The sequence below is a fragment of the Barbus barbus genome, assembly GCF_936440315.1.
Source record: "Barbus barbus genome assembly, chromosome: 13".
In the NCBI taxonomy this organism is placed as follows: Eukaryota; Metazoa; Chordata; class Actinopteri; order Cypriniformes; family Cyprinidae; genus Barbus; species Barbus barbus.
Window position 1 is genome coordinate 23,055,390 of NC_136741.1, and position 23,175 is coordinate 23,078,564.

General features: G+C 34.8%; 5 protein-coding genes across 8 annotated transcripts; 2 read left to right on the top strand and 3 right to left on the bottom strand.

The window, feature by feature from the left end:
• The first annotated feature begins 801 nt into the window (after positions 1 to 801).
• LOC306879340 (uncharacterized protein) lies at positions 802 to 3,313 on the top strand. The gene is made up of 2 exons (XM_079432187.1): positions 802 to 870; positions 1,764 to 3,313. Exons 1-2 carry the CDS (start codon positions 850 to 852, stop codon positions 2,724 to 2,726), a joined length of 984 nt encoding a protein of 327 aa, XP_079288313.1. The 5' UTR covers positions 802 to 849; the 3' UTR covers positions 2,727 to 3,313.
• A 110-nt stretch (positions 3,314 to 3,423) lies between these two features.
• Positions 3,424 to 8,363, bottom strand: LOC306879713 (sorting nexin-5). 2 transcript variants are annotated; one of them, XM_079432856.1, is made up of 14 exons: positions 8,162 to 8,363; positions 7,626 to 7,733; positions 7,435 to 7,542; positions 7,257 to 7,326; positions 6,957 to 7,084; positions 6,140 to 6,223; positions 5,896 to 5,970; positions 5,747 to 5,777; positions 5,571 to 5,655; positions 5,383 to 5,422; positions 5,174 to 5,260; positions 4,243 to 4,332; positions 4,061 to 4,126; positions 3,424 to 3,857 (listed from the first exon to the last, which is right to left on the bottom strand). In XM_079432856.1, exons 1-14 carry the CDS (start codon positions 8,162 to 8,164, stop codon positions 3,714 to 3,716), a joined length of 1,119 nt encoding a protein of 372 aa, XP_079288982.1. In that variant the 5' UTR covers positions 8,165 to 8,363; the 3' UTR covers positions 3,424 to 3,713. The 2 variants fall into 2 exon arrangements, with proteins under 2 accessions (XP_079288982.1, XP_079288983.1); XM_079432857.1 differs by lacking the exon at positions 5,896 to 5,970 and having other exon boundaries at positions 3,425 to 3,857.
• A 75-nt stretch (positions 8,364 to 8,438) lies between these two features.
• ccdc174 (coiled-coil domain containing 174) lies at positions 8,439 to 13,006 on the bottom strand. Of its 2 annotated transcripts, none has more exons than XM_079431332.1 (11): positions 12,621 to 13,006; positions 12,326 to 12,430; positions 12,140 to 12,240; positions 11,354 to 11,412; positions 11,060 to 11,222; positions 10,855 to 10,950; positions 10,629 to 10,765; positions 10,433 to 10,527; positions 9,734 to 9,863; positions 9,461 to 9,616; positions 8,439 to 9,360 (listed from the first exon to the last, which is right to left on the bottom strand). In XM_079431332.1, exons 1-11 carry the CDS (start codon positions 12,660 to 12,662, stop codon positions 9,053 to 9,055), a joined length of 1,392 nt encoding a protein of 463 aa, XP_079287458.1. In that variant the 5' UTR covers positions 12,663 to 13,006; the 3' UTR covers positions 8,439 to 9,052. The 2 variants fall into 2 exon arrangements, with proteins under 2 accessions (XP_079287458.1, XP_079287459.1); XM_079431333.1 differs by having other exon boundaries at positions 8,911 to 9,360; positions 9,461 to 9,607; positions 12,621 to 12,742.
• Positions 13,007 to 14,822: 1,816 nt separating this feature from the next.
• LOC306878799 (ghrelin-like) lies at positions 14,823 to 15,890 on the top strand. Its single transcript, XM_079431334.1, has 5 exons — positions 14,823 to 14,890; positions 14,987 to 15,124; positions 15,247 to 15,327; positions 15,420 to 15,528; positions 15,777 to 15,890. The coding sequence occupies exons 2-5, from the start codon at positions 15,011 to 15,013 to the stop codon at positions 15,782 to 15,784; spliced, it is 312 nt and encodes a 103-aa protein (XP_079287460.1). The 5' UTR covers positions 14,823 to 14,890; positions 14,987 to 15,010; the 3' UTR covers positions 15,785 to 15,890.
• A 122-nt stretch (positions 15,891 to 16,012) lies between these two features.
• Positions 16,013 to 21,890, bottom strand: tatdn2 (TatD DNase domain containing 2). Of its 2 annotated transcripts, none has more exons than XM_079432868.1 (7): positions 21,621 to 21,890; positions 20,734 to 21,031; positions 20,293 to 20,640; positions 18,035 to 19,021; positions 17,813 to 17,940; positions 16,771 to 16,936; positions 16,013 to 16,668 (listed from the first exon to the last, which is right to left on the bottom strand). In XM_079432868.1, exons 2-7 carry the CDS (start codon positions 21,025 to 21,027, stop codon positions 16,528 to 16,530), a joined length of 2,064 nt encoding a protein of 687 aa, XP_079288994.1. In that variant the 5' UTR covers positions 21,028 to 21,031; positions 21,621 to 21,890; the 3' UTR covers positions 16,013 to 16,527. The 2 variants fall into 2 exon arrangements, with proteins under 2 accessions (XP_079288994.1, XP_079288993.1); XM_079432867.1 differs by having other exon boundaries at positions 16,019 to 16,668; positions 16,771 to 16,954.
• Between the last annotated feature and the right edge of the window lie 1,285 nt (positions 21,891 to 23,175).

The following is a 23,175-nucleotide window of genomic DNA, read 5'->3' on the forward strand; positions in this document are numbered from 1 at the left end:
CCTTCTGATCAATGACAGAAATTAACCTTACTATTATAAGGTGATTTTTGACTCCTTAAAGTATTTTTTTAACCTTTGTAATGCCATTTTTAACTTTATTAAATGTATGTCATATGTTGTGCCAAAAATAGATTTATTAACTTTTTGTAAAAAAATTAAACAATAAATTCATTTAAAATAATAAGATACAATCAGGAAAACCTGAAATCAGCATTAACAATTCATCTTTGCATGTTGTTATGAGATTGAATATAGAAACATTAAACAATTAAAATGTATACTTTAAAAATGAAACTCCCAGTAGGTGGCAGCAATCAGTCTGCTCTTGATGGCCAATCAAACACGGCTTTGACCAGCAGATTCATGCATAGACACAAATATCCCGCTACATTTCGTTTAGTCTGCACTGCAGTAGGGTTTATGCAGAACTGGGTTCGCTTTTGTAGTCTTTTGAATGGATAAAATATAGAAATCACTTTAATTTTCAAATAAATCTTTGAAATTGGGTTTGGAAAAATGAATCGTTGAATTGTTTGGGAGTCTTTGAGCAAGTAAGGTAAAAATAAATGCATATTATAAGACAATGAAAGTGCATGCATGTCAACCTGTTGTTGGGGACTCCCAAAACCAAAATATGAACTTTTTGTTACCCATAGTTACCCATATTTACAAACAAACAAGCCAACATGATTAGCCATGATCTCATTTCATACAGCAGGCTTGGTCTCTAAAAAGCCCTTCCCTCACAGGCGTGGCAGAATGAAAGACTTTATAAACATGCAGCATTGCACTATTGCTTCCACTTTTCACAGTGACCAACAGCATCACAACTAGTTTAAAACTCACAAAATGGCAGAGGCAGCTAGACGTGTAAGTTGGCAATTCTTCACAATTTATATCGATTTCAACTTAAAACTAAAATAAATGAAAACGTCTTTTTGTTTTAATTAAAAACATCAAAAGCATAGCTCAGTACATATGTGACCCTGGACCACAAAACCAGTCTTAAGTGTCAATTTTCAGAAATTGAGATTTATACATCACCTGAAAGCTGAATTAATAAGCTTTCCACTGATGTATGGTTTGTTAGGATCGGACGATATTTGGCTGAGATACAACTATTTGAATATCTGGAGTCTGAGGGTGCAGAAAAATCTAAATACTGAGAAAAATCGCCTTTAAAGTTGTCCAAATGAAGTTCTTAGCAATGCATATTACTAATAAAAAATGAAGTTTGATATATTTACAGTAAGAAATTTACAAAATATCTTCATGGAACATGAACTTTACTTAATATCCTAATGATTTTTGGTATAAAACAAAAATTTATAATTTTGACCCATGCAATGTATTTTTGGCTATTACTACAAATATACCCCAGCGACCCAAGACTGGTTTTGTGGTCCAGGGTCACATGTATGATACTCTAATTTGTCTGAGTACAAGGTTTTTGTTTTTTCAATTTTGCACCGTTTTGTACCACTTCTCAAGCATCAGTGATATCATTTAAAAGTAGTTCAGAGTGTAAGTCAAATCTAATCTAAGGTAAAAAGTAAACATTGCTGATTGATTGTCACAGAGCTCCGTTTGGTTGATATGGTGCAGCATGAGTGACAACAGCAAGTATATAGAGTGGAAAGGGTGGATGTGTTTTGTTTTTAAATGACCTTTTTCATAAATAACAAAATGTGAAATAATTTGTTGATCTGGGAATGTTTTTAAAGCTGATACAAAAAAAAAATGTTAAATCTTCATATTTCCAGTATTCCTTCCATGGGAGAATAAACGATCGCAAGCATCCTGAGGTCAGCCATGATGGACACATTAGCATAGAAGATCTGAGAATGGCACTTAAGGATGATACTAATGTGATGCAAATACGGCGTGACTTCGAAAGATTGGGAATACACTATGAACTAAAAATACTTCAGAATTTGACTAATAACAACCCAAACTATCCAACCCCCATTGAATTTCACATCTCAGAGGTGACTCATGTCACTAACAATGATGATTTTCGGAAAATCATGGAGTCAGGGGGATTCAAGGCTCATGAGAAGATCTCGTGGTGGAGTCTGAAGATTGATGAAGAGAGTAAACGAGCAGCTGAGGAGTGTTATTTAGAGAAGGTGTTTCCAAACAGATCCCAAGAGCAAAAAGAAAGACAGGATCCATTTCTATACAAATTCACAATATCACCTGCATTTCACATTGACCAATCACGCTATGGCAACTTTCGCTTCACATTTCCTCTGAAAGAACTTATGGAAACATACAAGGAGCAGATGTGTGGAGGCCAAGACCCAGTTCTTAGGGAATATAAGACAATGTTTTACAAGCAGGAGATCATGTATGTTGTTCTCATTCACAGCCCTAAAGTCAATGAGAGCTTTGAGAATTTCCCACAGATTGAAAAAAGCTCATTTGTAGATTATGAGGAAAATCAAATTGTCTGGAAAGCACAAGCCATTGGTGATGTCATCAGATTTAAACTGGTACTGAACACAGAACACAGAATAGCTGAGGTTAAACCTGTGTCTGACCATTATTATGTATGGGATCATGTTAGCCTAGCATTTCATTTCGATGATGTATTACAGTTCCCTCAAGAAAAACTTAAAAAGAGCATTACCTGCTGTAAATTGGATAAAATAAATCTTTCAAAAGGAAGAACCTGCACCTCCCTTGAAGAAGCAGAAGAAATACGTTCTAAATATTTGGTGTAAAAACAACTTGCATTAAGAAATTGCTAGTAAATTTCACAAACAATTAGGCTATTTCAGTTTTGAAGTAGCAACACGGAAATATTATTTTCTTGTAAAACGTGCTCCAGTGATCTGTTTTATTTACAACGTAAAAAATATTACAGCTTAATATTTGATAGTTTCTCTCTTTTGACCGGATTAGTGTTTTGAAATCTTACATACATCATTGTAATTACATGATCAATTGTAATCAAGAATTTCTGAAAATTATTATTTTAAGTTTTTTGTATTTTATTTTGCTTGCTATTTCATTTTTCTTCTTCTTGTTTAAGCATTTTAAGATATGTTGTCTTCTGTATTTCATTTTTTACCTGTATTTTACTTCTACCAGTATTTATTCCTATATTATATATTATTAATTTTTGCAATCTGGTATATTTTTTTATTATTATATAATTTTATTATTACCTTGCAGTAATTTTCATATATTTGACAAGGTTTCTTGGACCTTTCAATAGACAAAGAAAATATCAGAAAATCTATAGATTTGCAGTGATTTTGTATGCTACACTATTCTGACTTCATTAAACTCACCATATTTAAACTCTATATAATGTGCTCGTGTTGATGACTACTTTCACAAACACCAACTCACTAGAAAATGTTTCTGTGCAGCCATCCCCTCAGTGGTTTGCAGTGTGTACATTTGAAACAGTTGTGGATTTTATAGCTTTATTGCAAGCTTACACAGGACAAAGTTCACTTCTAAATCTGTAGCCTAACCTAGGATTGTGGAACTGGAAGTTACATTGGTGTTTAAATTAGGCTGGAAAAGATTAAGTACAATCAAATTAAAGGGGACTAGTAATTAAAAGGATTTCAGAATAAACAGAAATTACAGAGCACTTTAATCATTTTACGATAAGGTTCTGCTTTTTTTAGCTGTCTTGGAAAAGTTTGATTACATTACCAGCTATATTGTTATGATCTACAGTGTGCTTGTTTCATTCATTCGGAGTACATGTTTCTGCAAGCTTCCAGATGCTGAGAGTAGAGTTCAGCAAACTCCTTCGCTGTGTTGAGCTGTAGTTCACACCAGCCAATCAGGAAGTTCTTCAGCACATTCACACGGGAGCTATGGAAACGCTCAATCTGCCACACAATAGTACAATTATTATACTATATCCTCTATAAATGTGCAATGTGGAAAATTGACTGACCTTGTGACATGACTTCTGATTATTTTCAGATCAAAAAGTTATGTCACAGGGTTTTTCAAATTTCCAACCTAACATCTCTGGAAACACATTTAGCAGATCATCTTCATTTGAATTAACATCAGGCACAGTATTTACCTCTTCTTTAGCCACATATGAGATCAGGTTGAACTCTTTCTCAGCTGCTGTTTGAAATGCTTCCATCTACAGTATCAGACACAGAAAGACTTCATCTGAATTCAGATAAACATGACGTGAACACTTCAGTGTGGATGTGTGTGTGCGCAGAATGAATGGAAGATATGGAGATTAAAACATACCACTTCTCTCTTATTGGCCTTGGCTTTTTCTGTACCCTTCTTAACCGTTTCCAGCTCTATCAGTTTACAGGTTCTTCTGAAGAGCATCTCCTGTAACGACACAAGCAGAAATGGACAATTACTATCAAAGCAGTCTTGAGTCAAATTTCATTTCATTTTACACAAACCTGCTTTCAATATATGTCCAAGCGGGTTGGACACATTTGGCTTATGTTTAAGATTTTAATAATAATTTTGTAGACAGAGTAGGAATTTTGTTTAGTTCCACTTCTTGAATTTGATTGCACAGAGTATTGATATACAGTCTAGCAGCAGAGATTTTCACTGTAGTACTCTGCCTGTCAGTCTGACTAACAAAACCTAAAACCATAAAAACATTTTCATTACTTGAAATAAACGTTAACTGAAATAAAATAAACTATAATAAAACATATTTTGTGTTGGGTAGTTGCTAAGGCAACATTTCTCTTTTACATTTAGTTTAACTTCATTTACTAAAAATAAAAAATAATAACTATTTAAATAATTAAAAAAAACAATAAAATGAGAAAAACAAAAATTCAATCTTTAACTAAATTTAAAATGAAAATTGAAAATATGAAAACTGAAACAAATTTAAAATATTCAAATAAAAATTATTTAAATTATTTTAAAATAACACTGGTCTGTGAATGTATTTTTAAGAACTCTTTCTGTCACAAATAGTGGTGACAAATTACTGTTTTCATACGTCAATCAATACCGATTCATTCAAAATCGATTCATTCAAATTAATTATTTTTCGCTACCAGAACAAAACTATTTTGCGGACCAAAAATAGGCAAAGTAATTGGCAATACTGTATCTAAAGGGTAAATTACTCTGTATTAAATGTTGTGTATAGAATGAAGCAATAGTACACATAATCACTGACACATTGAGTAGAACATACTTTCTCTGCCTCTTGGTAGCGAGACTCCAGGTCCAGACCCAGACCAAGAGTGGACAGATTGTTACTTGCAACTTTCTCAAAGTTTCGCTACAGATACAGAAAAAAAATAAAATTATGTGTATTGAACATTTGTAGATAAATAGAGGAATGATTAAGAACCCTTTAATAGTTTTTAAAGCTTTCGCATGTATTTTTGCATGTATTCTTACCTTTACTGCCTCAAGAACATCTGACAGCTTCAAACAAACCCTAAAGAAACACAACATCTGAATAAACTGATCATCCTCTTAAAACCAACATTCACATAAACATGCATGTCTCTCACACATTCTGTCTTTAATCAATGTGTGTACATTAATGCAGACATAAATGGTCATTTTATTTTTTAAATTCTAACTTGGAGAAAGCAACAGCAGCTGCATCGTCCTGATTCACACAAAGATGAAGAGATGTGGAGAAATGTCCACAGGCCAAAGCAAGCTCTGTAAAACATACAAACACAGTGATATAGGCCTAATGTATTACTAAATAATGTGTCCTGAGCATACATATAAACTTCTTGCAAAGACTTACTTTGCTCTGTCATCACAATATCGAGTAATTTCTATTGAGAAAAGAACACACAGAAATTGCGCAATGAATTATAAAATATTTTATAATATTTAATATTAGTCCACTGGACAAATAAAAACTGGGGAAAAAAAACATCTTAAATAGTGTACCTCTGTGGCAACCTTTGACAAAGCGGCAAGATTAGTGTTTTTGTTTCTCTCATTCTGAAAGAAGTTGTCCACATCCTGGGGATTATTAAATTATATATTTACATATGTGATATAAATTGTATTAATGGATCTATGATGTTTGTATAGTCAAATATCATATGTCACCACACAATGTTGTGTTTGGCCAAAAGACTTTCCCAGAGGTGTATAAAGCACTCATAAACCCAAACTCACACACAGATACCTTATGACTTTCCTTCCTCATCTCCTCCACAGCCTGACTGAGGCGATTAAAGATTCCTTTCCTGCCTCGCTGTTTTCCAGGAGACTAGTCCAAAAAATACATGCAATGACAAAAGTAAGATTACCAACAAAGATTTTGTCACCTGTCCCTCAAAACTGATCAAGGTGGTGACATTTAAAAACAGCAAAATGATCAAGCAATATAAACAGAAGACTTCGCTAGCAAAGCCTTTCTCCAATTCTGGAGAATCCGGTTAAAATACAATCTCAGAAAAAAAGATACAAAACCTGTCACACTTCCATACCTCATTTACCCCTATTATTACCTTAAAGTTACCTATTAGTACCAAATTTGTATATATATTAGTATCTTTTGAAAAAGTACAATCCCAGTGAGAGCTCTTTTTTCCCCTAAGAGTGTATGGTGAATATATACATCACAAACACTGCTGAAAAACAAATCAGCTCACACCAGCTTAAGGTGGTGGTCAGACTTATTTTTGGAATATAGTAGCTAATTTGTTGCTGGTCCAACATTGGCAACCATGTTAGCTAGGTCTCCATCATCTTATAATACAGTTGGTTAACCACCTAAACTACTTTGGCTCAGGTAATGACCAGCTAGGTAGCTACCATGTTCCAAAACAAACAACTGCTATCTTCAGCTGGTTTTAGCTGGATTTTCCAAAAGGTTAGCCTGGTTAGATGCATTCATTTGGACTGAATGTATTTACTGGCCTTGTATTTTCTTTAGAGCAATCGTATAACAGGCTGTGATGCTGAATTTGAATTAATGAATGTGTGTGTTTATAGCAAACCTCAGAGTTAATAAGAAAGCTGTCCAGTGCTTTGCACTTGCAGAGAGTTGGGTGTGCTGCCACTTGCTGGAGATAAAACTCCAAAGCTTTACAATAACTCTGCCAATCCTGTCCTAGAGCCAGGAACCCTGAACACATATACAGAAAATGTATAAGATGCATTGCATAATAAACTAAATATCAAACCATGGGGTATCTATGCAAAAAAACAAAACAAAAAAAAACCTTACTAACTAGCTTACTAACATTATGCAGATATATTTTTTCTAAATTGCCTATGCATACACAAATAATACATACCAAGTTGTTTGAGTGCTTTGGTCTGGGTGTTTGACTGTGATGGAAGGGCTTTAGAGGGCAAAGGCGGAAACTGTGGGCATAATCATCTCATCTGAGTGTCTTCCTCATTCATAGATACGATACTTTTAAAATTTAATAAGCAATGATGTTAATTGTGAGTTTTAGAGAATTCACTCACTATAATTCCATGAAGTCCGGGAAGATTTTCTTGTGAGAATAGACTCTGTTGAAGCCAGTCAAAGTCCTCATATATTCGAAAAACACACACCCCAGCACTGCTGTTCAACTGAGGGAAAGACATTTTAACATTTTAATGTCCACCAAAATATAAAACTACAACATGTTTTACGCATTTATCAGGCATCTTACTTTCTGGGACGCGATGGCAAACGTCAGAACATCTCCATCCTGAGTCACATCAGTGATTCTGATGCTGCTTGCACTTACACTTAGTGCTGCTTCTGCACTTGAACCTTCCTGAAACACTCGCACAGACACATTCATTTACACGGTATGAACAAATTATGTGATAAATGCTTGCATTCAGTTATAATCACTCATGGGGGTTTTTATTAGCAAATGTGTTGAGAAATGTAATAGAACTTATATCTCTTGAGATAATAATATTCCAGCATATGTTTTTAGTCTTAATCATCTACTTACAGCAATGCATTATGAACTAACATTCATTAACAATGATCAATAGCATATTTATAACTGATCATTTTCTAAAATATTGATATACTAATGTAATTGACCATTAATAAATGCTGTAAAATTACATTTCATGATATCTAATGCATAAATTAATCCTGCAAATTGAACTCTGATTACAATCAGCAGATGGCTGAACAGCATGTTACTACATAGTCATGTGATAATCACAACCAGAAATAGTTACTTACCATCGTCCTTGCATTCAACTGGTTTCCTACTTTGGTTTAATCTTCAAAAGGAAAAAACAAAACAAAAACAAAAAAAAACTGACAAATATGAGAAAACTAAACGTAGATCTGTCTCTCAATATTACATATGAACCATTTTACTGTCCTCCCTCTTCACCACCTCAATTTTCTACTCTAGTTCCCTTCCTTCCTTGCTCTCTCTGGTCGATACAAAATGCTCACACGTACATTCCTGCTGAGACAGGATATCCTTCAGATCAAAGGTCACTCTGGTCCTGCGATTTGGACATATGTGAAATTTTAATGTCCTCTTTCAAATGACATATGGAATAAACTGACCCATTACATGTGAACTAAGTAACTTGTAAAGCAACTCATTACAGGCTACTGAGTAACTAAGCAGAGTTACACTGCAGTCAGGTGCAACTCATAAACTTTGCCCAGTGTTCATAACATGCACAAACACATTTAAATGACCTGGATTTCAAATAATTTAACAAAAAAGACAGTGACAAACACAATGAAACACTTCATTAGAACAGGAAAACTGACAAAGAGAACATTTCAAGTCTCAGCTTAAGTTAAATCATCTATCATGTTTGATTAACATAATTTTATGGACAAGAGTGACTTCTGTTCTTTACAAGCTGTTGAAAAAACTGACAGCAAAATTAATTAATTATGGTTAAGAATGCTGTTGAATTTGGAACAATAGATAGTGATGGAATAATAAAAAAAAGCACATAAATCAAACAGAAATCGTGTCATTCTTTATTCTAACTTTGCAATTCAGTTACATTTAGTACAAAGTTTTACTGCTATTTAAGACTGACATGCATCCAGACAGCTTGCCAAGTCTCATAGTTTCCAGTGATTTTCAGACTTGCACTTTTACGTGGAGTGCTTGTAGTACGATAACAGTTCGTCCAGACTCTGTGTTTGAGCAGTTTGTGGTTGAGAAGGTTGTGCATATGTAGGTATGTCAGAAGGTTGACTAGAGGTAAATATGTTCTCTGCATCTCTTTCTGTGGAATTTTGGGATTCAGACCACTTGAAGGCAAGTTTTCCTTTGCTCTGCCTTTTGTCTGTGGCTCTGTTGTGACTGGCTCTTGTGTCATCTGCGTAATAAGCAGAAGGAGGAGCAAACTCTGAATCTCGCTCCTCTCTACGACGACTGGTCCACTGACCCCAGGAGAACTCTGGAAAAGGAAATAAATGTTGTGCATCTTCAAAAAAGCAAATGTAAACACTAGGGCCAATGAAGAGGAAGAAAGGAATATGGTTTGCATTTATGTGTACCTTTGCCTCTGTCCCACTCTCTTACGTGTGGAACGCCAGGTTTGGTGTCTTTTCTCTCTTGAATCTCCACTTCCACTTTCTGCACTGTTGGAGGGACTGGAGGTCCAACCAAAACTTCATCAACATCTTCATCATTCTCAGCATCATCTGCAGCAGCTACAACAGAACATCACACATTATCCAAAAACAACCACATATACCGTAGAATTTATCACCAACACAAAGATACACATTAATAGCTATTAATTGAATAACTAATATTCAGCAACACACCCTCTTCTTCATCCCCTGGCTCCAGCTTGCTTTTCTTCATCCTCCTCATCCTCACTTTAGTGAGTCGAGCTTCAAGCAGAGCTTTCCGCTTCTCCTTCAGATTCTCACGTTTGCGGCGCTGATCGGTGGTCTGCAGAAAGAAAGAGAAGTGTAAAAAGCTGATTTTGACTTTAGCCAGTAGTAGAGAAGCTAAGGACATAGTGAGCTCACTGGTTGTATAATGCCTACATAGGCAGCAACCTAGCTGAAATTAACAAATATTGTTTTAAAATTAAAAATTAATAAAAATGGATCAAATAATTAAAATAATTGTGAATAACATTAATAATAAAAAAAATACATATTTTGTTAATTAGATAAATAATAAATACACTTTGTGTGCGTGTGTGTGTGTGTGGGGGGGGGGGGGTATTGAAAGAAAAAACAATAACTGACAATATCACTTTCTGAATTTGTTCACAGAGCTTTTCAGAAAATGGAATGCACAATATATTGGGACCATATTAGTTATTGGTTAATATTAATTATTTTTTATTTCGATTTACTGGTCATATTAGATGCATGTCAGCTGATATTGAACATTTATTGGATACTGGATAGGCTTTTGGAAGTCTTTGCTTCGTAAGCACACTTGCAACAACTTAAAATGCTGTTTAGCTAGCCAGCTCATGACGCTTCATTTAATTCAGTTGATCTGACCTGGTCTCTCAGCATGTCTAGAGTTTCTCTCTGTTTTCTTCGTTGGTCCTCATCCTGGGCAAAAGCAAAATACCCAACACCCAGCTCTCTGGCCTCTAAAACGGACACACAAACAAATCATGTGAGACACTATGAAGATGTAATTCAACACTCCCATAGAAGCACTAAGACTTTTCAGTGTCTGTAGACTTTTCACCTTGCTCTTTGATATTTTCATAGTGAATGGGTCCAACAGGTTTCTTCATCTGCTCCTCTTCCTCTCTCTCCCACTGCTCTCTATGCATTTCTCTCCTCATGTCATCAGATAACAGTGTCCTGTCAGCACCTGTCACCCTGCACACAATAAAACAGATATAGAATGAGCAGGAACAATGCCAATTTGTTACATAAAAAAAGAGCAAAGGTAAGAACAATCAAGGCACCTCTTGTTCTGGAGTTCTTGGTCCATTTTCTGAAAATCTGGTAGGTCTTTTCTCAGACATCTTCGAGAACGTCCTAATGCATCAACATAGTCCACCCTGCAAAAAAGACAGTTAGAAACGCACCGCTAAGTTCAAGTCGTATTGCCTCTTCACCAGGCAATACGATGTTTATAAATGTTTATAAACATTTATAAACGCATGGTACCATTCTTCATTTGCGTTCTGTGGGGGTGGAACAGGGATGTTCACATCAGAGTCCTCTCCATCTCGGTCCCCTGCTACATTTGCAGTGCGTGTCTGTGGCTCATTCCTCTGGTTGATAATCTTTTGGGTGAAGTCCACCAGGAAAAGACTTTCAGTCTCCTCATCTAAAGATAAAAACATGCAGTCTACTTCAATATCAGTTCATTTTTTGTTACACTAAAAAACATCCAAAGTAGAATAAACATTTGTTCAAAAAGTAAATTATTTGAATATTGGCATGCCAGCAAGCACATACCTGGGAAATCTCCTTTTGTCATCTGTTCATAAAGACGTGCCTTTTCCTCCAATTTTTGCCTGCATAATGCATCAGGAAAACATTAATATGAATATATATTTCACAATTTTAACAATGAAGGAGCTTTATAGTATGCTTAGATGTATCTGAATCATGAATTCTTTGTTAACATCATTATATTTTTTAACATTATTTTAACATTTTATATTCAGTGTACAATAAATATATTCCAAACAATGTTTTATTTAAAAAAAAAAAAAGGTCATCATTGTATCATTACATTATATTATACAGTTACATTACTGCCATTACATTATATATCAGCACTCAAAACAGTAAGGTATATAGTTTACAATTATTATACCATATTAATTAAAAGTATTTAGATGCACATAAAAAGTTAAATAATATGTCCTCATTAGCATAAATTCATGTTTTTACAATTTGTGAATGTCAGACAGTCTGCAGCAAATAAAACAATTTCTGAAGTATTAAGGCAACAGGTTGTTTTAGAAACAAAAGAAAAGATATTTAGACACTTAAGCCATGCTTGTGCATGAAATGTATTGCATTATATTATCAAATCTATTAAAAAAAGCGTCTTCTGCAAACATGCTACAAATTTTCACAAAATATAAATTTTGGGGGATTTCCTGCATTGGTATTTAGTCTCATTGGGTTATATATCAACATTCATACATTCTACTTTTAGGGCAAAAGAAAATTAATTAATGAAGAGGATATAAAGAATCAGAATAATGTAGTACCCGTTGAAAGTTAATTTACCTGGATTTATCTAGTGTGTTTTCTTCCTCTGCAGTTTGCTGAACGTCCCTCTGAGCTCGTGAACCGACTCCTTCATTCTGTTTGCTCCAGATATTGGGCTTCTACGAGCACATACACACATAATCAAATTACTAATGTACTAATTCAGTGATCATATCTAGCTGTCATTAACTGCCCGTGTCTTACTTTTATTTTTGTCTTAGACTTCTGTGCGGCTCCTGCATCTTGGCCAAGTCGGTCGTGCTTAAATTGTTCTTGTTTCCGATATAATTCCGCTTTCAAATCAACCAGCTGAAATGTAAATAAAGTAGATGTTAGTTAAGAGATTTAAAAGAATCGAGCCATCATTACAAGTTTAAAACAGCCTCACAATGCAAGTTTACTGTCAGCTGTCATGCTAAGCTAACTATATACGCACTAACAAAACTAAAATACTCATTCCTCTTGTTTAAAAGAGCACTTTAAGATACGAATTACTCACCGACGACGCTGTAACATTGTATGTTTTTTTCTTTTTATCCATATTGGCTGTAGCTTTTTAGGTAAACCAGGCTAACACTGACATTCAGAGCAAAACAGTGTATCTCTGTAAAAAACAAATGTAGCCTGCCATCTACTGTCTCGGAGGTCACACGTAGTATTTTGAATTTTAACGTGGTAATATACTATGGTACTTTTTTGTTAGTGAAAAACATAAAAACTACAAATTTAACTTCAAGTTGCTTTAAACTGCCATGCTCCACAACATGTTACTACCATGGTAAATGTCCAAAAATATGCCAATACGGTATAAAATAGGGTCATGTCATAAAAAAAAACCATGGGAATATTGTGGTACTTTTATTTTTGTTTGTTAGTGAAAAATATGAAAACTTTAACCTGTTAATTGTCACCCCCCCTTTTTTGAAAATAGACTTGAAAGTGCACTATTTAAAGTTAAATTGTTATAATTCATGAACGCTTTGGAATACAAACGGTTGGTCTCTTTTTAAAGAAGACAATCAGCAGATTATTGCAGATCATTTCAACAAATGAAAGTAAAAAAAAAGTTATAAAAGTTTAAATTTACTGTAAATAAAATGTATTGTACTATTTTTATATTATTTTATATAAAATAAATATTTTACAAAATAGTTTTAATCCAAATTTGGCAGAAAATTAAAGCCATATGTCTAAATGAGTTGTGTTCCAAATTTGAAGTTGATATGAAAAAAATGTAGGTTACTATGCAATTTTATTTAGGCGTTATACCACAAACAGCCACCGGGTGCAAACCAAATCCCAATGATTTTTTTTATGCATTTTTCTGTCACAAATGTATAAATATCTCTCTGTTTTAATCCTATCACAAAATAACCACCAAATATGGAGACTCAGACCTTTCCGATGATATGTATTTTGTCAAGATTATAAAAAGTTTTGAAGACCGTAACACATTTGGAATATGACACCTCCCACTAAGGGGCAGGAGCCCGATAAAAGATTTTAAATGACAATTTCTATGGTAACCCAATATCCGATTTCAAAACGGTTTTCACAGGATGAATTTTGAGGTTTTTAGCTTTCAAAAGATATATAATATATGATGATTACTAAAACGTGATTGGAAAAAAAGGAAACGAATAGAATTTTTGTGTCAAAGGTCAGAACTCCTGTTATGGTGTATGTTTTGAGGTGCACTCTTGTCATAAATTAATATATTACTGCTCCTACATACTTTTTAACATCAAACAGTGGTAAAATATCTGTTTAGGAGTCTTGGACCTTTCCAACGATTTATAGTTTGTCATGATTAGATTAGGATTTAATTGTAATATATTGAAGTAAATTTAGGCGTCCCGTATACAGGACGGTGACAGTTAAGGAAACTAAAAAGCTCTTAACAATATTACCAATACAATGGTACTCTGCAAATGTAGCGCCCTCGCCGCCTGATGAGGGGAGATGCGAATAGTTAATAAAACACAGGACACGGAGCTGCTGCTTCACCATCTCTGTATTTTCGGAGTATTTTCGCGCCTCCTCCCCAAACAGGTGAACACTTCCCAGGGAAGAACAATCAAGCAATCAATGAAACATTCAAGGCTGAGCAGGGAACATTAATCTTCACAGATAAGACCCTATGAAGTGCATTCAAAAAATACATTCACTTGTTCTAAATTCAGTGTTACTCTAACATAATTAATAATTTATTTACATTTTTCCCCTTAGTTTTACACATTTATTTATTAATTATTATTTTCCTTTTTTTTTTTTTAATCACCACACTAATTTATTATTATTGCTCAAAAGAAAATGAATGAAATGCAAACCAGAACCATAAAAATAAATGTCAAATGTTTTTCATATAGGTAGAATGATAATGTTGCTGGAAGAACATGCTGCCAACCAAGTACAAAGGTGAGTCCACTTAAAAGTGTGTTCGCACATAATAGTCTCTATGAGTTCCAGTTACAGAGGAATTACCAGGTCAGTCAAATAAACCTGCCATGGCAATAGTTCAGTGGTCTAGTAACACTAATAGCTATTGACACAGCTGTGTACCACTATATGACTTTACTTGTCTGTTATCATCATATCACCCTAAAATCTCTCTCTCACACATACAGTAACAATCAGGGATTTTTAGTTGTTTGTTTTTACAGTTACAGTTGTAGACTTTAATGCTAATTGTTAACCAAAGGCTGTTATAAAAGTGAGAAGCAGATCTTAGTGTGCAGACCTACAGAAGCAGTTTGATCATTACAGAAGGTGGGGTTGACTTTTATTTTTTACTATTTCTGTGCATTCTGCATATTTATGAAATACTTTTAAAGTGCAGCCATTAAGAGTGTTGTCGTAAAACAGAACTAAACCAGGAGACTTCCCAGGATGCCTCTGCATTGTCGTGCCAGCCACATGTTTCTGCTCTTATGTGCTCTTTCCTTGTGTGTTGAGTCTGTGAGAGGCGGCACCAGCTTCCTCAGTCCTTCTCAGAAACCACAGGTGAGTGCATGTCTGGTGGATGTGTTATATGTTTGGAGTAAACTGATGTCAATTTAAAAAAAATGGTCACAATTACATAAATTAATGCTAGAAGCATGACATCAAATGTGTCCAATTTTAAGGGTCGAAGGCCACCACGGGTGGGCAGAAGAGATGTTGCTGAGCCAGAGATCCCAGTGATTAAAGAGGATGACCAATTCATGGTAAAAACTCAATGCAAGTGCACTTTTGAATAGGATTTCAATCACTACCGCAGTCATAATTTAATAATAATTTATCCTCAATACTCATTTAGATGAGTGCTCCGTTCGAACTGTCTGTGTCTCTGAGTGAAGCAGAGTATGCAAAATATGGTCCTGTGCTGCAGAAGGTTCTGGTCAATCTTCTTAGCGATTCCCCACTTGGTGAGTTAAACTCTTTATTTTTGGAACAGATCCATACAAGCAACTATGAAAGTGGCAAATGCAATAAAACAGCTAAAAATTCACTATGGAAAATGGTTTAATTTCCCAGAAAGTGTCTCAGATCCTTAAAGAACCCTGGCACTAAAATTACTTTCTGGCAGATAATTCCTCCAGACAATATTTGTTGTTGTCTTTGAATAAATTAAATTGTCTTCTGCAAAATTATTATATTAAATGTGTATTTTCAGAATTCTGACGAGCAGTTCTACAAGACTCAACTCCTTATAAACCATTAAAAATGTTTGTAAAGTAGAAATTATGTAATCATTTTCCAACATCACAATTTGACAAAATAAAGGGCAAAAAAAAAAAAAAGCCTCTGGTTTCGCTTTTCTTTGTTCAATCACATCTGCTTGACATTTAATAAGGTCTGAAATAAAGCAGTCTTGTTCTTCTCAAAAAAAAAAAATTTCATAAACCCACTCATGTTGCGTATACAAGATAATTTATTCAATCTTCCCATTTAGACAAAAGTTACATTCATATAAAGCCAACAACTTGGTAAAAGCTATTTGTTGTGGGTTTTCACAATCTGTTTTACATTTTATTTTTGCATAAACATTCACGTGATGGCGTAAGGAAAAATGACTTATTCTAATATAAGGGAAGACACAAGCCGACATGTTGTGTCACTTATGTCTTACAAGCATACATAACTTGTAAGAATGCATGCAAATACACGACAAAAGAATCCTGAGAACAAAGAACCATTTTAAAACTAAACTGAAGAGATATTAAAATTAAGCATTACTAACATTTTTAACATGTGAAATTCCCTACAACACTTACAAAACTTAAGTATCAATTCTCATCCACTTAATAGCACACACTTCAGTACATTCAAATATAAATCTTAACTTTTTTTAGCAAGACTAAGCTGATGGCAGCTAGACTAAGATTGCAAGAACTTCAGTTGCTATAGTAACATGGAATTTCAAATCACAGGCCGTATATATGTCTGGTGTTCTGCCGGACGGTTTGCAGTACTGTGGTTAGGCTCTCTTCCTTCAGCAGACTTATCTCATGCAGAGTGTGTATGCCCATACCAGGATGAGCAAACCTGCATGTGGACTTAGGCACCTAGAGGAATATTATGTGTATGTGTATATTAAAGAATGATAAGGCATGCGCATATATGTAAGTGGAATCAAACAATGTGCACCTAATAAGATGCACTGATACCTGTCTGGGTAGGAAATATGGTGCATCTGTCTCTAGTAAGATTCTGTCGAGTGGGATTTTCTTCACAGCGTCTCGAGCCTCCACAGCGTGATGGTATGTCACCAGTCCAGTGAAACCCACACACAGGTTAGAGAATTCACTTAGGAACGGCTCAATCACAGAATAGCTGTTGGTAAAACAGTGTCTAACACAATAACTCAAGTTAGTATTTAAAAAAAATTCATTATAAATTATAAGTTTACATAACATGAGTGTACTGTTTATATTTATTATATCTAAATACACACACATACATGTAGATATTAAAATAAAAAATATTATATATTTTATAAACTATATGAATATAAATATATACCAGTAAATCCATGAAAATATTTTCAAAATATATATACTGTATGTGTGTGTGTAAAAACGTATTTTTGATGCGATTAATCGTTTGACAGCACTAATATATATATATATATATATATATATTTTGTGTGTGTGCTTAATATTTCTGTGAGAACTGTGATACCCAGAAATAAAATAATGTTTTTATTCAGCAAAATTGACAGACACTTAATTTTCAAACTTAAAACACTTAAAAAAAACAAAAAAAAAACATAGATAATAATAGGAATTCAGCTTCATCACAGGAATAAATTACATTTTCAAATATATTAAAATAGAAAACAGTTCTTCTAAATTGCAATAATATTTCACAGTACTATTGTTTTTACTGTATTTTTTATTATATAAATGTAGTCTTAAGCCTTCTTTTCAAACAGTAAAAAAAAAAAAAAAAAAAAAAAAAAAAAAAAAAAAAAAAACTTTAAAATCTTAGTTTTACTTCAAAATAAATTTCACTCCAAAACATTTCCTAAATCGTCTAAGGTTTACTAAATAATATATAAAGAAAATGTAGTCTATTTGTAAGACCATTTAAGATCACTACAATACTGTAATGTGAAAACTTAATTGAAAAAAAAAAAAATGAATTCATAAAATTGAAAAATCTATGTAACATCAATGAAACCAGCAAGTTTGTTTTAGGAGCACTGACCTGTGTATTTTGTAATCCCAGGGGACACACTTCTTCATAATTTGCAGCAAATCATCATCAGCATCACGGCAATGTATGACAAGAGGCTTCCCGAGAGCGACGGCCAACTGCAACTGCCGTTCAAACACCTTGACACACAAAGCCAAAGAAATTGTGAGAAATAATATATTTTATAGAATTTGATATAAAAATATTTGGAAGTAATCATCCTGTCTGGCATACCTCTTTCTGCTTCCATGAGTCGGTGGAATTCTTGTACGAGTAATCCAAACCGATCTCTCCAAATGCAATGGCCTTAGGGTGACGCATAGCACCCATGATGCTTTGCTCATAAGTGTGGTTATACTCCTTGGCAAAATGCGGGTGGCAACCAAAGGCTCCCCACACTTTCTCCTCTCCTAGTAGTCCTTCCCAGATAGCCTCTCTCTCTGTGATTCGTGGGTTGCAGAAGTCCGCGATGCAGCCCCTAAACTCCTTTGAGAAAGTACTTGCATACATTCTCTGAAACTTTTGGAAACTTCCCCGGAAACCCAACTTCCCATAGAGCATGTCAAGGTGACAGTGCGTGTCAATGAATCCTGCAGAATCTGCTTGTGAGTAGTTCAAATCTGACAGCCAGAGAGGCTCAGAGCCAAGAGACATTCTGCGAGTGGAACCGTCCTCTGCGAGGAGCATATGTGAGGATGCATAAATATTTGACTCTGAAGTCCTGCGTGTAGTAAGATGCGAGTAATCCCAGTAATCGGGTGCATATGGGGTGGAGGCAAAGGTTCTGAGCCTGGGGAAAGCATTGACCAGTGGAGAAGAGCTGATGACAGACTGTTGTAATTTGAGGGACTGCCTGATTGTCCTAAAAGGTGTGTAATTCTTGGGTGGCTCGAGGTCAGAGGCTGTATTCTGAGGTGAATGCTCTGACAAAAGCTCCACACCCCTGGACGGGACGGTTGGGAAACTGTTATCTACTTCTGGCTCCGGTTCCCACAGCGCTTGAGGGAATGTTGAAGGCTTTAAAGCTGGTGATAAAGAGTAAGGATGGCATTCCAAAGCTGGAAGAGTGTCATTATAGTCCACAAACTCACAATCCCTTTTAAGCTCAGCTGTTTGTCGCCCCTTTGTTTCGAAAGACTCATCCTGTAAGAAGACTTCAACCTGCTCCGAATCCTCAACATCTGACCAATCTGGCGATTCTGGACGCTTTAGGATAACACTCTGTGTATAGAGACAAGGTCAGTAGCAATTCTCTTAAAAGATATTTATGATAGTGCAAAATAGCCATGCTTTCTATAGGACTTCATTTATTATACAGTGCTTAAACTTATTAGACCACCTGTCATAATAAAGAGAAAATTAAAATATATTAGGAATCGGTCAAAAACTTAATTAAAACTAAACATTTTATTGTTATTGATTACAAATAAACTGAAGCAACTAAAGAGTCTTTATTTACACATAACCAAAAAAATGTATACATTTTCTTTTTATATTTTATGGCCTCCTTTGTCCTTGATAATCTTGATGCTATTGTCTTTTCTACAATGTATGTTATTACTGACTTCCAAATAGTTTCTAATTGTTCCAAAAACTTGCCTTTGATTAAACCAGGGGTCAGCAAACTTGATCCTGGAGGGCCGGTGTCCTGCAGAGTTTAGCTCCAACTTGCCTCAACACACTTGTCTGGAAGCTTCAAGTATACCTAGTAAGAGCTTGATTAACTGGTTCAGGTGTTTTTAATTAGGGTTGAAGCTAAACTCTGCAGGACACCGGCCCTCCAGGACCGAGTCTGGTGACCCCTGGATTAAACTTTTGTGTGATCTATATTTGAATCCATTTTATCCCAACAATAATTATATTCTAGCATTAGAAACACTACTGTTTCTAAAGAGATTACACATACTGTTGTGGATTAACCACTACAGAAACAAAAAAAATTATTTTGGTAATCACCAATACTGTTAGTTTAGGGCAGCTGTGGCACACACCTTACATTGGGTGGTGGTCTAATAAATTTGTTAAGCACTGTATCAAAGATACAGTTCAAAGATTTGAGGATGGTATGATTTTTTTTATGTTTTGAAAGTCTCTTATGCTCACCAAGGCAGCATTTATTTGATAATGAATATTGTAAAAACAGTAATATTGTGAAATATTGCAATTTATATAACAGTTTAATGTAATTTATTCCTGAGATGGCAAAGATGAATTTCAAGCAACCATTACTACAGTCTTCAGTGTCCCATGATCCTTCAGAAATCATTTTAATATGCTGATTTTGTGCTCAAGAAACATTTCTTATTATCAATGTTGAAAACAGTTGATAATATTTTGTGTGGAAACTGGAATATTTTCAGAATTCTTTTTATGAATAGTATTTTCAAAACTAACATTTATTTTAAAATATTAGTGTTTACTGCCACATTTGGTCAATTTAATGCATTCTTGCTGAACAAACATATTGAATTCATTTCCAAAAAACACATTACCCTGGTGTCCAGCTTTATTTCTGGCCCATCATCTTCTGTGTCTATGAACTCCAGCGCGGGACGTTTGTCATCTGTAGTCGTGATCAGTCGTTCAATCTTCTCACTGAATGAGCAGCAGTCAAGCTCAGATGTGCTTTCCTCCTCAACTGTCTTTATAAGCTTGTCTGGGGTTTTCTTTGCAGATAGACTTTGAGGCCCACCAGTTGATGATTTCTTGTTTGCATTCCTCATCGCATCATTCAGCGCTTTGAGGAGAATGACTTTCTGCCCTTCCTCTGGCCTCCTGCATTTTTTTCCAGCAGAAGGAGGTGAAGGTCCAACAGAGGACTGTTGTCCTGACACAGTGTCCTTTATGCCACACACAAAACACAAATCCAGTCAAATATATGCAATTTTTAAATACAGACATTACATAAATTTATAATTTCTATTATTCCTTACCTCATCAGGACAGTTTTTTTTCAACAGTGTTCTGAGGTGTCCAGTCAGTTTTAAGCGTGCTTTGGGTGTACTGCGTGGGGTGCTGAGACGCATGTTCTCCATGTCGCCCAGTCCAGCTGACCCAGTAGATGTGTTCAGGCCAGGAGAGCCAGCATCTCTTATACCACCATCCTGATCATCTCCATCCCAGCATGTTGGCTGTGCCACACCCACACTGTTCTTCATGAGCTTTCTGGGGGAGTCCTTAGCCTTATTCAGCCATGTAAACGTAACCTTTTCCCTTTTGCGGTTCATCGTACTAAGACATTGAGAAAGAAAGGAAATGTATACATAAGACACATAGATCATAAATGAGAAACACAAACATGTGCAGTCTTTCTAAGTCCTATTTGAGATGGATTTACTTGCAGGTTCTTTGAGGAAACAGAAAACAAGCCAAAACACTCTAGATTCAAGGTGGAGATGGAGTTCAGCAACCAGATGCGTTTGCAAACAACTTTGAGACTCGCTTAAGTTAAATATAGAGTAATATTCATTTAATATTTACTTGTTTTTAAAAACTCCGTGATCAGGCATTTCCCAGCTGGTTAGCTAAAAATTTAAAAACACATCGACGTCTCTTTTATATTTATTTTTATACACGAATAAAGAAAGAGCATAAACCTGTATGCGATGTAAAACACGTTAACATGTTAATTCAAAGAGCTATTAGTTAATTACAGATGCTAATAATTAGCAAAGCCTCATGTCTGGCCTAAAACTGTGACCCCAAGCGTCAGAACACATAACGAAGATCACAGGAACGGTAAACAGCCTAAAAGTGCGTAATAGTGTTGATTAAACACGATTAAGTCCAAGCAACGTCAACGAAAGTTAATATTACAAACCTTAAGGCCTTTAAGGATGAAGAAAGTTCCGGTGGATCACGTGCGTATGTAATTAGCGATGCATGCCAACACTCAACATCTTACTGGACCATAGACAGCATTGAATGGTGGTGAAAGCTTAGTTTGAGACGTACTAAGTATGGAGTGTGCACATATCTAGCACGTATGTATGTTTTGAGGGGATAAGAAAGGGAACGTTTAATTTAACTTAGTGCAGCATTTTTTAACGAGAACATACAGTGGTCGAATTGTAAAAAAAAAAATGTCAAGGGAGATGGTGGTACGGGGGGTGTCATGTGATTACAAATGATAAAATTTGTCTAATTTTTAAACGCATTTTTTAAAAAAAAGCTTTATTAAATGAACAATGGTTTATGAGCTGTTTTCCTTGTGGGGCCTGACATTTCAAAAGTTTTACCTTTTTTTTGTGGGAAAATTTGGTCTTTCTAATGTAGGTTAAACCAACACACACACACACACACTTGCGTGCACACAGTCTGTGTCTGTGTACCAAATAACAAAAATGGTGCCCCTTATTTAGTGGTGTGTGATATTAACAAAAATTATAGAATATTGTGTGTTTTTGTGCTGGTTTAGGCTTGTCTTGGATAAATAAATATATGATAAATAAAACTGCAAGTATGGCGGCAAGTGTCTGTTTTAAAAAATGATTCAATCCTTCAATCAAATGATTATTTTAAAATGGCTGATTCAATTAGAATTGAGGGACTTTGAATCGAAGCAAGATGAAGCAAATCTATATGAATAGATCGTTGAATTGCTCACTCGATTCATTCAGGAAAGTGTTGCTCTGAGACGCACAACAGGGGCTTGTACCATGAAGCCGGTTTAGCTGGCTAGCCAAGTAAGTTTCAGTTTAGTTTGTCCCAACTCTGGGTTTTAGGTACCATGAAAGTGGTTTGGTTTTTTGCAGTGTTCATCGCCATAGTAACAGCTAACCTGCTCCAAGGCAGGTTATGTTCTGGTTTAGAAATCTCAAACCGAAATTTGACCAATCAGCTTCAAGCAAAGTGACACATCTCTGATGCAATAAAGCCACTCCTCTATTTCTCTTACTCCAAATTAAAGGACGCTACATAGTAAAACATTTTTAAAGATAAAATCATCTGATTTTTAGAGATGATTATTTTTTATAATTATTTTATATTATTTATATAATTATTATACCCTTAATCCATTACACAAGCAGCTTAGTTTAATAGTAAATATTAAGCTTTTATTTTAAATTTATATAAATACATAGATAATATGCAATATAAATAAGTTTTAGAATCAATAGCTCATACATGACTACATATGAGCTTAGATTTTTAAGTGTTTTATACCTATATATATTATCAACTCTATAAACTAACTTTACAACTTTTACTTGCACTTATATGGTAAGACGTTTTATTTACGTTTTCCTCTTTCATGGATAGATCATTCCATCTTGCAGTGTAAATGTTTAAATTCTTCATATTGTTCAATCTTTTAATCTTTGGTAGTGAATTTGGTACTCTCTCACAAGAAGTGAATCATAGTTTCAAGGTAT